Genomic DNA, 15,636 nt, shown 5'->3' on the forward strand with positions numbered 1-15,636 from the left:
TGTCTTTCTTAATTTTGTTTGCAGTGAGATCGATGATTTGATTCTGAATTTGTGGGCTTAGGTACTTCCTGTCGTCTTCTAAAAAGGATTTTCAAAACATCAAAAGAAATTACCTGAGTTGTATCATTCTTTCACAGATTCTTGATGTCCACATTACCAAAATACAGGGAAATGAAAACACAAAATACCCGTTTTAATTCTTACTCTCAATAATTAGACCATAATTCTCGCTTGTGTTTCCAAATCGAGTTTGCTTACCATTGTTTGTCTTTTGACCTATGCAGATTTCGCCATTACTGACTGAATATGGGTTTCTGAGCTTTCATGCCTTACTATTTTATTTGAAAAGTTCTTCCATGTATTTATGCTATTAATCCATTCTTCTCGGAAATTTCGTCCCCGCCTATCTGCAAACGACCAGCAAGGCTCACAGTAGACCCCATCTAACTTGGAGAATAACATAACCGTAGTCTTTCTAGAACACCAGCCTTACTTCGAAAAGTGTAGTACTCATCGGAAAATCTACGATTTCCATCATTTTTATTTGTAAGATACACAGGTAATCGTGGCCTGCATGAACCATAGTTCAAAATCTGCTTTTTTAGAACAATATCTGTCACTTCAGATGGGTAGATTGGTGCTCGTTTGGATGCCCCGTGACGTTAGCGCCCCGGGCAGTTGCCGGTTTGTCCAACTCTTGGTGCTTGTGCTTGGTTCTGTGTAGCCGCGGTATGTGGCAATTTTGCTGTGCCTCTAAACATGGCAAATCTTTTTAACTCGTTTTAATCCAGATCTTATAGGTCATAAAAATTGTCATTATTGTTGAAAGCCTGGTGCGCAGGGGAATTTTATTTAAAGTTAGTAAGTTCAGTATATGTAATATAGGACTTATATCGTATTAATACAAGAGGATTAATTTCTTAATCATATAGTGTTTAACGTCAACGAGTTTACAGTAATGCCAATAGTTTGATACGCAAATGTATTAAACTGCGAGCGAAGTGAGCAGGAATTTTTATTTTTGAAATGTTCGGAAATAAAGACCGCGAGAACTTGGGGCTCCATTTATATAATTTGCTTCCATTTTATTAAAAACCTGGAGCGCCCCGTAATATACTGAAAGGCCTTGCGCCCGTAGGCAATGCCTACCCTGCCTACCTTATTACTGTGCCACTGGATCACTACCAGTGACTTTATTTTTATTTCACTGACATATGAAATGCTTCCAATTTAAAGGAATTTATTGGGATCATTTCTAGCTGTGTGATGTTTTTTATATCTACATACATACAAAATTATATATATATATATATATATATATATATATATATATATATATATATATATATATATATATATATATATATATATATATATATATATATATATATATATATCTGTGTATTTTAATATGTTTATTAATAATAAGTAACTTTAAATTCAAAATTTTCAGTCATTAAGAAATTAAGTAAGTACTATAATTTTAAACATATGTAGTAGCCAAACTATATTTTGGATTTCAAGTACAAACATTAAACATATTCTTCACCTCTATCGATCAATATTAAGAAATTCGCAAAGAAGGTCCCTTCAGAGCTTCCGTTACATTTCATAAAATATATATATTTTTTTTACCGTAAAACAATCAAAATTAAAATTTTCTTTATGTGGTCACATACGGAATAAAATAACAAAAGTTTACAATTATTACTGGAAATTTATGCCGTTACCAATTTCGAAAATTTTTTAAACACAGTTTCTAACGTATTAAAATTTCATTTCTTATAGATAATATGAAACGTAAATAGTTGTAAATTTTCAAACTGTTCTCAAAGTGGATTTGTGTACAGCCAAAGACAGTTTTGTAAGCTTAACAAAAAGTCCAAAATAGCCTCTTGAAAACAACTTTTATTTGTAAAAGAATAGATAATGATCACTTTTGGCTGTTGCAATAGTCTGTGCAAGCAGCTTGATAAAAATTCAGCGTAGCATAACAACAGCTGTATATGTTATTTGTAAAAAGAAAAAAGAATAAAAAAAGCTTGATAAGGTGAGTGTAGGGGCGCCGAATTCTACTTCGCCCCGGACACCGAAATCTCTAGCTATGGCTCTGTTTTCTATCCCTCTTCTAAACATTTGTCTAGTTTACTGACACTTAGCGATCCGACTGTGATGTTCCTCATTGTTGTATATATATATATATATATATATCCGGACGAAAAAATCTTATTAATTAATACACTGAGAAATGTTCGTTGTCCGGACAGCGGTATATTGTACAAATATACGGAATCGTTATGTTTACTACAGAAATCTGACAGAGCATACGTTATCCATATGCTACAGACTTTCCTCGCTTACATGTTACATCACGCCGTTGCAGGATGTGTGACATCTAACAGTCTTCCATATATCACACACGTATACGTATGTTACATACGATAGCTGTATGTTACATGCGTATATCTGTATGTGAGATCCTGACCACTTATATACAGTTCTCTCGTTCGTACAGAAAGCACGTTTATTCGAAACATTTATAAGGAAAGTATGTATAAAATGTACTTTTTCAGTTATACGTTTGCTGTACGTTAAATCCAAAAACTACAGAATTTACACATGTAACCTACGTTTTTACGTATGCCACATACATTTTTTTCTCTGTACAATTTCACAATACGCCCTATGTCCGCCTCCCGTGTTCATGTATAAGAGAAAAGAAATTTACAGCATTCAATGTGTGGTCTACTGAAAACATTTTAACACAGTAAGCAGACACTTTTGATTTGATTGAAGGGACTGGTTTGGTTCGTACTTAAAAAATCGTAGGCAGGTCGTAGAAATAACGCATAAGAATAATAACATTGTAGAAAGCTATTTATCAGATGAATTATATATAAAACACGGAATTCCACAAGGATCTATTCTAGGGCCATTGCTCTTCCTTTTATATATTAATGATTTTGAGAAAAGCATATCTTCGGCAGATGTTACCCTTTTCGCTGACGATACCACTCTGCTAGTGAGTGGAAAAAATGAAAAATTATTGGAACAGAATGCTAGGCAAACATTAAATGAAGTATCTCTTTGGATGAAGAACAATAATCTTTTTGTTAATGTTGAAAAATCCATTGCTATAAATTTTCATAACAAGTGCAGTAAACCAATATACCCTAACCTATATCTGAACCAAAATAAAATTAACTATACAACACACTGTTCGTTTTTAGGTCTTACTATAGATCATAACCTGACATGGGAATTTCATATAGAGTCAGTTATTAATAAATTAAATAGAATATGTTATGCACTAAGGATTATTAGAAAGAAGGTAAATTTAAAATTAGCTAAAACCTTGTACCATTCGTGTTTTAACTCTATCTTGCAATATGGTATCATGTTCTGGGGAAATTCAAGTCAGAGATTTAATGTTTTCAAAATTCAGAAGAAAGCCATAAGAATACTTTGTGATAAGAAGCCGAATTTTTCTTGTAGACATTTGTTTAAGGAGGTCAATATACTACCTCTGGATAGTTTATATTTGTATCGTCTCTTTTTGTATTTGAAAGAACACTCATCGGCATTCGTAACAAATAAGGATGTACATAATCATAATACGCGAAATAAGAATGATTTTCATTTGTGTAATCACCGGTCATCAATGTATCAAAAAAGTGTAAGTTATGGTGGTGTTAAGTTGTACAACATGTTGCCTATTGGTATAAAGTATGAAGCAAATATGAAAAGGTTCAGACAAAAGTTAAAATTATTTCTATTAGAAAATTCTTGTTATACGATTGAGGAGTACGTAAATATCATGACAAGGTAATATTACTTTATTTTACTCATGTAAATTTTTTGTACATATGACGCATGTTACACTTACTTGAGGACATTCCTCGTACTTGTAAGTTCATACAAAAGAAATAAATACGATGTAAACCAAATTTTAAATTAAAAAATGATTGATTCAAATGACTGGACCAAACCACCTGTTCAAATTAAATATAGCCCCTAACAAATTTGGTGTTTTTTAAATTAATTTAGTTAATTGTAAACAAATTAATTTAAGTTGTTGGCCAATATAATGACTGTTAATGAATATTCTATGTTTAAACGCATCGTTGGATGACTAACAGTTAATGAAAATATAATGAAACTAATTGTAGATCTGAAGTGAAGTGATTCAAATAAAAGCGTACAGATATAATTAAATACTACTAAAATTATTCCTCAATAATGTCTTAAAATTCACTTAAATTAGGAATATTATTAACAAATGTGCTGTCCATCGGCGATTACGGGCGTGGAGGTAATTGCTGTCCCCACTTTTTTCTTTACACTATATTACATGCCCCCTTTCTATTAGTAGTGTTTTGTCCCTCTTTTTAGTGTTCATACCTAATTTCCGTCACTGGTACTTTCCATTACAAGCGAATGGATCCGTCTTTTTGCGCAACTACAATTGATCGTGGAAAGTAAGATAAATTTAACACTTTATTAAAATTGTTATAGTTATTTAGTATATTAAATATTAAATTTGTCTAAAAAAAATAGGTTTGCACGTATATGTTACAGGGGAACATAAGAAACTGCAAATAATAAAATGTGGGGTTGTTACAACTGATTGTAGCTGTTTCATGAATTTGGCGTAGCTATGATATTTGGCATATTATCACGAAGCTTTACCATAATATAGACCTTAATTTATTTAATTTCGAACTTATAGTAGTCAAATTCGGATCAAACCTTAGCTATTCACAACTCTCTATTCTCCAATTCAACTCAGATTAGGTTATTTTCAAACGAAGTTAAACTATTCTGAACGACTGGTTTGTTTAAATTTTACTACATGTTGGTACAAACATCCAACTGCATATTAAAATGAATTGAGAACTACCCAATCTTGGTTCAGACTTTTTTTTTTCAAATGATTAAACTGTTATCTCATTAAAGACACTTTCAACCAAATCCATTCGTTCGTTTAAATTTTTTTTTTTTTTTTTTTTTTACTATATTTGTTTCACAATTTATGAACCAATGATTTGAAGCAATCTAAGTCGGAAGAGTTTCCATACTGGTTCAGAAAATAAACAGATTTGTTTTATTTTAAATTTTCATTTTTCTCAGTGTATAGATCCCGTCGAATTGTATGTTTTTAATACTCATAGTTCTTATATTCATTACATAAGGCATATTTCACTGTAAGAAAGCGTAATTATAAGGAATTAAGCAGAAAGTAAAAAGAAAAATGTAAACAAACTTGTATGTTATACGAAACTGAAAACAATTAAATATCAATTAATATCAAAGCTCTTGTGGTAAAAATACCACTACAATAACAAACTATTAAGTAGGAAGTTGCGTCAATTATTATATAAATTCTCCTGACAGTGATGGATATGCTACTTATAAACATAGTAAAACGATTAACTTGAGTTGATTTTGAGTTTAACATCCCTTTCAGGCTATATGAGACGAGACCTATTGATTAACGTGGAATCCGAATCACATGAGCTCCCACTGGGAAGCGAATCAGGGTCTTCCACGCCAAAGTCATGTACGCTAACCGTTTAGCCACAAATGAGCTCAGTATTACGATTGAGTCGTTCGTGAAATAAATTATTTAAGTGTCAGGTATGCATTGTAATTTAATATTTTGTAGCAATATAAGTTAACGTTTATCTGGGAAGGAATGATAGTAACCACACCACAAAAGTTGAGAAATGCTTTAATGGAATACTGCAAATGAACATGAACTATTATGAGTGTATTCCTATTTCCTGCAAATGGGTGTCATTTCAGTTTTGGTGTTAGGTATGTTCTGTTTTGAACCTACATAAGCTTTTCAAGTAAGTGTTGGTACAGTCCCCATCATGACGAGATATAATAAAATGTTGAAAAATATTCAACATAGCGGGTACCCTGGATTGAATTAGAACTTTTAAGGTTGGAAACCAAGCACACTAAAACGAACGGTACAATGATTGTGCTACTTAGGCTTAGTATGTGAGCCAGGGGCGTCATTTCAGACTTCGCTTGAGGGGGCAAGAGCACCTCGACATAAAACTTTCACGTTTTGTATCAGTATATTAGTAGACAATCGATTAAAGTATATGTATTCCTCAAACTCCTGGGAGGGTAATTGCCCCTTCTGTCCCCCTAAATGACGCCCCTTATGTGAACATTAATGGCGAAATAGGATTATTAAGTCTATTAAATTTAAATATGTGTACAATCTGAGGTTTGAAATAATACACAAAGAAAGAAACATTAGGCTATGTATTGTGGTTTATCACATTTTCTTTTTCACGAGTAATGTTAAGATTACGTGAAAAAAACTAGTGACTTTCTGAACCTATTTTGCTACAAGTTCTTGTAAGATTGAGAGGGTACTTAAAATAACAAGCAACATGTGGTCGAAATAGCAAAAAAATTTCAGCGAACTTCGATACTCAAACGCAATTTTTGCTCAGTTTTATCAGGCAGATATCGAGATAGTATCTTGTTGAAGGTCAGGATTATTACTTTTTATTCTTAAATATACCTAGTAGGTAACTCTAGCCTCTATGCTGGTGATGATTTCTTCTAAGAATATTGTATGGGTACACAGAAAAAATGTAGGTGGCATACTTTAAAAGATAGGTTACATGCGTAATTCCGGTAATTTTTGGACTTAACGTACAGCAGACGTATAACTGATAACGCATGTTTTATAATACTTTCTGTATAAGTGTTCCATCTATACGTACTTTCTGTATGAAACAATATAGGCGGGCAGGATCTCACATACAAATGGACGTATATAACCTATAGCTGACGAAAGTAACATAAGTACATATATGCATGTGATATATGGAAAACTGTTATGTCAGACTTCCTGCAACGGCATGATGTAACATCTAAGGGCAGTGCCTATGTAGCATACGGATAACGTACTGATTTCTATAGTAAGCAAGAGGATATGGTATATTTGTATATACAATATACCGCTGTCCGGAGAACAGATTTCTCTCTGTGTAGCGTGGGACAAAACAAAATATCAGAGAGCTGCATTTGAACATTATTTGGTGAAAAAGTGTTCTTCATGAGAGTGAAATATAATTATCTTTGCTACTGGTTACATTTTATTCATATTCGACGGGAGAGAACCAAGTGCCCGAAAGTATGTCTGGAAGTTACATTGCTGTTGGTTGCCCAAACCTTCTTTCCCTTCTCTTGCTTTCTCTCTCTTTTATAAATAGCGTTTGGCGAGAATTGGTCACTGCTAAAGTCATGTTATACTTCTCTTTTTAATATCAGAACATGAGCCAACTCTAAAGGTGTGATTTCATTTTTATAACCATCTCGACCTCTGTGTGTGTGTGGGGGGGGGGACTAATGTACAAATATTAAATTTAATGTTAAATTCGTAGTCGAAAGACATCATGTTCGATTGGATTGGGTTGGAATTTAGCGACCTCTTAAACAGCGAGGCTATATGAGAAGTGGGATCCACACTGCATGAGCTCCTGCCGAGAATCGAACAGAATGTCCCGCGCCGGAGAAGCGCACGCTGACTATATAGCCAAGGAGGAGCTCTCATTATTTGCGAATTCTGACTAGGAAGTATTGGATTTAAATACCTTTTTCTCTATGTACTGAAAATTAATTATGAATTTTAATTAGGAAATAATGTCTCGTTTTGTACAATAGAAAATATTAATTTAGCCGAAATCATGTATTGTATAGAAAGACTGAAACTAGATTGGAATGATGATTTCTGGTGAGTCTACCAGCAAACCTCAGCAACGATTCGCGAGGACAACACAAGAACAGATTTTCTCTTCTGAAAACAATAAAACTAGACCGGGGAGAAGGCCTGGAAAGTGGAAGAGACCACCTGCTGCTCAAAAACTCTTTCATCTGAGCCGTTTTTACGCGCCGTATTTACGCTCGAAGTTAAAAGTATCCAGACTTTTCCAGTGTATAAAAATTCGGCGCGTAAACTAACGCTAGGTTCCATACACTAACGTATTGACAGCTGCTAACAAGACTAGCGTATGAAATTTTATGGCTACGTCCGAAAAATACGTCAATGTATGGCCCACTTAACAGAGAATTGTTAATAAAACTGCAACTGACCAAAGTAGTATATATATTTTAAGAGTGTATACATGTGTTACAGTTTCGGCTATGTTACATAGCCTTCCTCAGACACATTGTTATATAGCTGTAACGTAACACATACACACACACACACACACACACACACACATATATATATATATATATATATATATATATATATATATATATATATATATATATAGATAGATAGATAGATAGATATAGATAGATTGAATTTTTCTAAAGCTATAATAAACAATTTACAAATAACAGAGGAATTTTAGCGACAATAAAAATAAAGCTTTAATTATTTTTCATTAAAAATAATGGAGATGAAAGTTTTTAAAAACATATTTATTTATGATCAATTAACAATACAGAATGTATGAACTATATACTTGAATTTTAACCCTTTTTTTGTTGCATCCGTTCTCCAACATGAGATAATCATTCTTTCATCTTATGTCTTGCATCATTTATTTGTTAATCCTGTGAACTTCAATGTCCATGCCCACTCTCCAGGGACCTTTGCTGGAAGATTTACTTGTGTTCCTTGATCAGTAGTCACCCACTGAAATGAACAGAAAGCATATATTTAGTTATATTTCATTACAGTTCTATTCATTAAACGCAAAGAAAAAGCACAAAAAATTAACAATTCAATATCACCAGGCAAGAAGGTTATAACATGTAGACTGTTACAGGATACGGGATAATGGAGATCAGTGAGAAACGTGAATCGCTCAAGTTTCTCAGAAGCTACAGGAACAGACCTGTTTCTGGTACTTGCTACTCTTTGGTCATACACACTTTTAAGTATATGGAAATGTTATTACTGTTTTTCACATTGTAAGAGTTAGTTATAATATCTGGACACGAATCTTTTAAGGTTTGAAAGGAGCTCAAATCTTAAAGATGAAATATGTCGAAAATGATCGATGAAAAGTAGATTTGATTCCACTATCAACTGAATGCGCCATATATGGGAGTCGCTTCTTATGCAGAACATACTTGTTACCACTTAAACATGAAAACAGCAATTGCTCTCTTTAGCAGAGATATGTTCGTGGTATACTAAAAACAAGGAATGGAAAATCATTTTGCAACTTGTAACACCCTTTTAAAGCCATCTGGATTATTTTGTACGAATGATATCCAATGGAAACCGATAAACCATACAGCACTATATATATTAACACATTTAATTTATTTCCCTATGGATAAGATCCCGCTTGTGTTTCTGCCTAATCTCAAAAACGAAATTTGAGAATGAAAGAGAACAAGAATGGTATTGTAAACCGTACGGAAGACAAGATAGTGTGAAAGAGGTCTTAGAACTGAAGAAATTGACTTCACGAAATGATGTTTGCAAAGTAATTATAATACATCACAGTATGGTTTGAGGTATTAATCATCTTGATTCCAACATATTTGTGCAACTTTAAAATCACAAAAGTCGTTAAGATTAAAAGCATACATTACTGATTGTTTATGCTTATGTTCTTACATGTTCGCGATTTACTTTAACTGGTAATGGACTGTCTTCTAACAATGGAAACTTCCAATACTTGTTTTTAGCTTTTATTGTACCCTACTAATCCCTGGTTTTTAACTAACACTTCAAATAAACCACAAAGTACATATAATAACTGCACTGTGTGCACTTAAATAACAAACTTAACTTTAAAATTCTGGAAGAAATGTTCGTGCCTCGTGCCTTATGCACCGTCTCTCTTCAACACTTTCCATCTTGAATAACAAATGAAATCTAAATTTCGTAGAAACAGTGTTTCCAGTTCTTAAAAAATATTACTACATAATATAAGACTTAACATTGATATTAATTTGACATCAAGGTACGTGAAGGTAAATAGAATAACACAATAGAAGGAAAATGTGATTCAAAAAGTTTATTTACCTCAAGATCTCCATAATAGCCCAAAAGAGTCACTCTAGTTGCATCATTGGCAACAACAGAACCAAGTGTAATCACATCGCCTACTGGCCATTCCAAGAACATTGCATACACAGCGTCTTCTTTTTGAGTATACCTTAACAAGAAACATGGAGGAATCAGATCAACGTGTTAAGTTATTTATTACTATCTTATTACTATTATTATTTGTATGACTTAAGATAACCTAACGTTCATTGTCTCAGAAACGAAAACTCGAAAATGCACCATATTCGATTCCTACCCAATGTAATAGGTATCATTGTAATTTAAGTAAAAATTTTATTTTACATTTCCAGAAATTAACGGAATAGTAAATTGGTGGGAAGTGTCTTATTTTTAAACACTTCTTCTGAAAGAAGATAAAGAAATGGTAACAATATCTTCTTATAGTAGTACTTGTTACAACGATTTGTAGTAATGATATGGAGAGAAGAAACGAAAATAATAAAATACGAAGATTTAAAAAGTTGAAAGTCATTGCTCTTTCATAGATAATTAAATGTAGAAAACTTAGTTAAGCCAAGTATAGTCAATTATACTTCGGAATCGTTTTCTCCCACTACCAAGTTTTATTACAGGACCTTCCCTTTTATAAACAATATGTTATAAAAATTATTATGATGAAAATCTTCTAATACTTTGAGCAAAATATGATATCTCAAAGCCCGAACAGCCTAGAGAAGGATCTCCACAGAGTTCCGAGCAAACTTGGTGGAGTGGACTTAGGATCCTTAATGCTCCGAGCAAGCAGGAGAGGTTAGAAAGCCACAAAGCTCCAAGCAAGCTGGGTGGCTGAGGTTAGGAGTCTCACAGAGTTCCAAGGCAGAATAAGAGGCCTAAAGCTCCGAGCAAGTTAAGGTTTTGGGTTAGGTTCCTCTCAAAGCTCCAGGCAACCTAAGAGAATGGATTAGACCAGCCAAACACTGATGTTCTCTCGGTTATATAGCTACTCTAGTGTGGCAGTGGCGATGGTGTTCTTCCTCTACAAACGACTGACGGTATCGCTGGTGTTCCTGTAGTCTGCTTATGTGGTAGTTCGTAGTAGGACTCACATATTGTTGTTTATAAATACAAACATGTTAGTTGTTTGTAAACAGAGTCATGTAAGGAATATTACAATATAAAATACAATAGTTGAATATTCAACTATCTTCGAAAGAACAATGAGTTAAAATCTCTTAATCCTTATATTTATTATTATTATTATTATTATTATTATTATTATTATTATTATTATTATTATTATTATTATTATTATTATTTCATTTCACATATCAATACCACAGATCGTAGTAACAAGTGTTACTATGACAACATATATATGCCATTTGTTTATCTTCTTCTTTGAGGCTAGTGTAGTAAAATAAGATTCATTCTGCCAATTTACGTTATTGTTCCATGTTATCCCTCTATCTTCTTGAGGTACTCAAAAGTCTCTTCACTCACATACTTCCCAATTAGAATGTTTACATATTTGTTTGGCGCATTTCTTATCGAGTAACATATCTTTCTCATATTATCATTTCTATGATGCTCATTGGTGATTTTTGAAATTACGATTTATGTAACTTCCTCGATGCACCTCCGGCCACTAAGAAAATATTTGTAAGCAGAAAAGCAGTCAACAATATCGATTGGTGAAAGTTCTGATTGTCAGTCCAATGTGGTCACCTCTTTCTACTTTCTATTCAACAGCTTTCACCTAACGGGACTTCACTGGAGCGAAACTAATGTGATGTTGCACAAATTCACTGTCCCTTGCTTTATTACTATAGGAATAACATTCAGCAAAGGAGCCAAAAATATTTTAAACAAGAATTTTAGGAATGATCCAAAAGTGGATCAAAAGATTGCGATCTTGGCCAACAATTAGTTTTTGGATCAGGGGCCACAAAATTTTTGAACGGCACCTAAATCGAGTTTTCTTATTTTCTACGGAATAGGAACATCATACTGAGTTAAGTGATAGTTTGGGTTTTTCTACACTGTATGTAGTTCTCCAGATATACGGCCCACAAGAAAAATTTTGATTGAAATATATTGGATCTTTTGATACAAAAATGTGATGACATTGAGATACGGTGCTTGCATTTAAAAAAGTGTGCAAAAAGGTGCAATCAATATACAGGAGTTTTTAGTTAATGTTTTCTTTTCAAAACAAGCTAGTTTGGGCGTTTTAATATGAAACAAATAAGGTACAGCACCTAAAATTCCTAGCTCCAAGTAATGATTTTACATATTTTTGATTTATTCGCATAACTATAATAATAATAATAATAATAATAATAATAATAATAATAATAATAATAATAATAATAATAATAATAATAATAATAATAATAATAATTATTATTATTATTATTATTATTATTATTATTATTATTATTATTATTATTATTATTATTATTAGCAAATACAAAAGTAATTTTGCTAGTATAGCCATGGGTTTTACAACATTATGTATATTTTTTCTGAGGAAACATTGCAGATACCTTATATACTTACACAGATTAATATGATAAAATTGACCTCCTCTGAATTAAATCCATCACTTTATTTGCAAGTTCTATCAATTAAAAATTGAGTAACAAAGAATACCATTTTTATAATCAGAAAGAGAACTAGTACGCTTTAAAGGTCTCTAATATAGAGAGAATAGTTGCTTCTACGATGCAATGGAAAGTTCGAGTTGTTATGTTTTTGCGTCCTTATGTTGCTCCGAGGGTATGAAGGATTGGGCATACTCTTAACGTGGGTTATGGGGGATGGGGCATACTTTTAACGTGGCTTATGAAGGATGGGACATACTTTTAATGTAGTTTATGAAGGATGGGACATACTTTTAACGTGGTTTATGAAGGATAGAACACTCTTAACGTGTGTTATCAAGGATGGCGCACTCTCTTAACGTGAGTTATGAAGTACGCCGATGGAGCTGGTGTATGTACAGGTCATCACGCAAAATCAACCCTCATAGTGTAGACCGTTTTCCAGCACACTATCTCGCCTCTAAGAGAGCTGAATTATAGGACAACGCCACCTGCACTGGCTGCAATCGAAAGAGTTCGAGTGTTGATGTCCTTCGATATTTCAGAAGATATACACAAGAAATTTACAAAATAATTGTATTTTTTAGCGGAACTATCATATTATTATGTGCTGATGTGCAATCATATTATTATGTGCTGATGTTCTTAATAATATACATTTTACTTAGGTAATAAGTTCTATATTGTGCAAACAACCATATTTGGACATTGAAAACTTATTATATTATGATATAATGAGTAAATAAATAGAAAGTAACATGTAATGATAAATGTCGATTCACCTACCAAACACCGGATGAAAGAGTATCGTTTTGAACACTCCACGGTTTACTGCTGTATATAGCTTCTCCATTTGTTGCCAACCATGATCCTAAATTGCGTAATATTTGTTCTTGAATTGGCACGATCATCCCATCTTTCGTTGGACCAACATTAATCAAAATATTTCCTTCATAAGCAGAAAATAAGAAGTAGATTAGGAACAATTGTATTATAGTAACTTCATTCAAAAGCGAAATGTGACACACACACACACACACACACACACACACACACACACACACACACACACACACACTATACATCACTATACATACATATATATAGCTTACTCTTACAATAGAGAACAATTTTTGAAATAATATGATCGTGCAAATTATAATTATACTTAAAATATTTTACTATATATACGGGACGCACGAGCACAAGCTGTGTTGTTATAAGCAATTGTTCCTTAAGATGTGTAGCCTGAATATCTCAATGATCTAGTAGCTCAGTAGAAAAGTTTTATATATGGAACATCTTTACAAATTGCTTCTAGGTCTTTACATATACTGGTGTAAAATATATAAAATGGAATTAATGTCCTTAAGCTGAAGGAAACAAACTTTAATTGCAAAAAGTAATTGATGAAATAAAAACATACAGGAAACGGAAGAACCCCGAGAAAATCCACTCACCTGATGTTGTATGCTACAAACTACTTTAGAATCATACCAGCTATCTATCGCACCAGAGGTAAACAGTTTGTTCGTAGGTGGTGAGTTACTCTAAGCCACTGTACCCCTCTCGTTTATCGTAAGTTTATTGTTCATATTGTACTCAAGCAAGTGAAATCCTGGAATTTTGATTATATTTCTTCTCTGACGACACTTTTTACATTTCTTTACATTTCACATAGTAAGTACAGTTATTTTTATTTGTAATATGCTTTAGATTGGTGTTAGCACAATTGTATTAGTGTAATTTTTACATCGATATTTAGCGAAACTTCTTAAGCGATTTTGAGTGAAACACACGAGGATGTCTATTAATACAGTGTATTTGGCATTAGATAGTACTCCTCTGGAACTAATACAAAATATATATCTATATGTGATGTACGATGTAACTAAAACAAATTCTTGAAGTATGTAAGCGCGCACTAAATTATCTTCTGATTGACTACCAGTGGGAAGCTATGTAGGGCTTCCAACTCTGAAAAATAAAATTACTGGCACCCGCTTATAATCCTTAAAACAGATGAAGAATAATTGTATTATAAACCGTGAAATATATAGTTGAGACTGATAAAAATACCGGTGAGTTGTCAACCGTAATACCACATACAAATATAATTGAGAAATATATTAATGTTGTATTTGATCTATACACTTTGTATGTTAGGATTCGTGTAAGATAAACTGTAATAAAGAAATTTTAATGTCAACTCAAGATTCAGCTCTGAAATGAACTACAAATGTATGATTGTTATATACAATTAATTACACTTTTGAAACGATATTTTGGAAACAATAAAATTCAGTGGCTAGAAGTATTAGTCAGATATTAAAATACGATAACACTTGGTGTATTCTACTCGTATATTTACAATATTTACGTTCAACAGTTTTTACAAACTATGTAAGATACAAAAGTACCTCCTACCTCCACAGCTGACTGTCGACACCAGTTGGTCAAGAAGCTGGTCCATTGTCATGTAATCCCACAATTTTGCATTTCTGCGATAGCCCCAAGATTTCCAATCCAATGTCAAAGCATTTTCCCATTTATGAGGTTGCAGTACACCTGCAATTAGGAACAAACTAATGAGCTTATTATAATACATACGGTGTATTTACTGTGAAACAAATCTAATCTATTGTTAAACATATGGAAAATGATTTCTTTTCGAAAACCTTTGCTTACAAAGCTCAAAGAAACTGTGGTGAGCGTGTATGTGATTGGCCAACCTGAACTTCTCTTGTGCATACCTACCACTGTTCCTTCCCTTTTAAATGATCGCGTAATAAAGGAAGCAATCCTTAGCCGTGTTGGCGGTTCAGTTCCATATTCCTATTTCCATTATTGTTCCACTTCACAGATATCCCGAACTTCCAATGCCATTTCACAATGTTTTTCGCTGCTCGAATGACAGTCGTACTTTCATCATCGCTGTACTTTTTCAGCTGATTGCATCGCATCGTATCGATTAATATTTTTACGCCAACTGTTTCTCTTGCTGAACGATAGAACTAGACC

At 32.9% G+C, this 15,636-nt stretch overlaps 1 protein-coding gene across 1 annotated transcript in view; it reads right to left on the bottom strand.

The window, feature by feature from the left end:
- Positions 1–8,448: 8,448 nt before the first annotated feature.
- Positions 8,449–15,636, bottom strand: part of LOC145661958 (alpha-L-fucosidase-like) — a 29,826-nt gene continuing 22,638 nt past the window's right edge. Inside the window, exons 6-9 of the mRNA XM_081727309.1 lie at positions 15,043–15,183; positions 13,402–13,564; positions 10,028–10,160; positions 8,449–8,680 (exon numbers count right to left, since the gene is read on the bottom strand). Coding sequence (XP_081583435.1) covers positions 8,582–8,680; positions 10,028–10,160; positions 13,402–13,564; positions 15,043–15,183 — 536 coding nt within the window. The 3' untranslated portion in view covers positions 8,449–8,581. The remainder of the gene's footprint in view (positions 8,681–10,027; positions 10,161–13,401; positions 13,565–15,042; positions 15,184–15,636) is intronic.

The sequence above is a fragment of the Thermobia domestica genome, chromosome 10, assembly GCF_964235325.1.
Source record: "Thermobia domestica chromosome 10, izTheDome1.hap1.1, whole genome shotgun sequence".
NCBI classification, from domain to species: Eukaryota; Metazoa; Arthropoda; class Insecta; order Zygentoma; family Lepismatidae; genus Thermobia; species Thermobia domestica.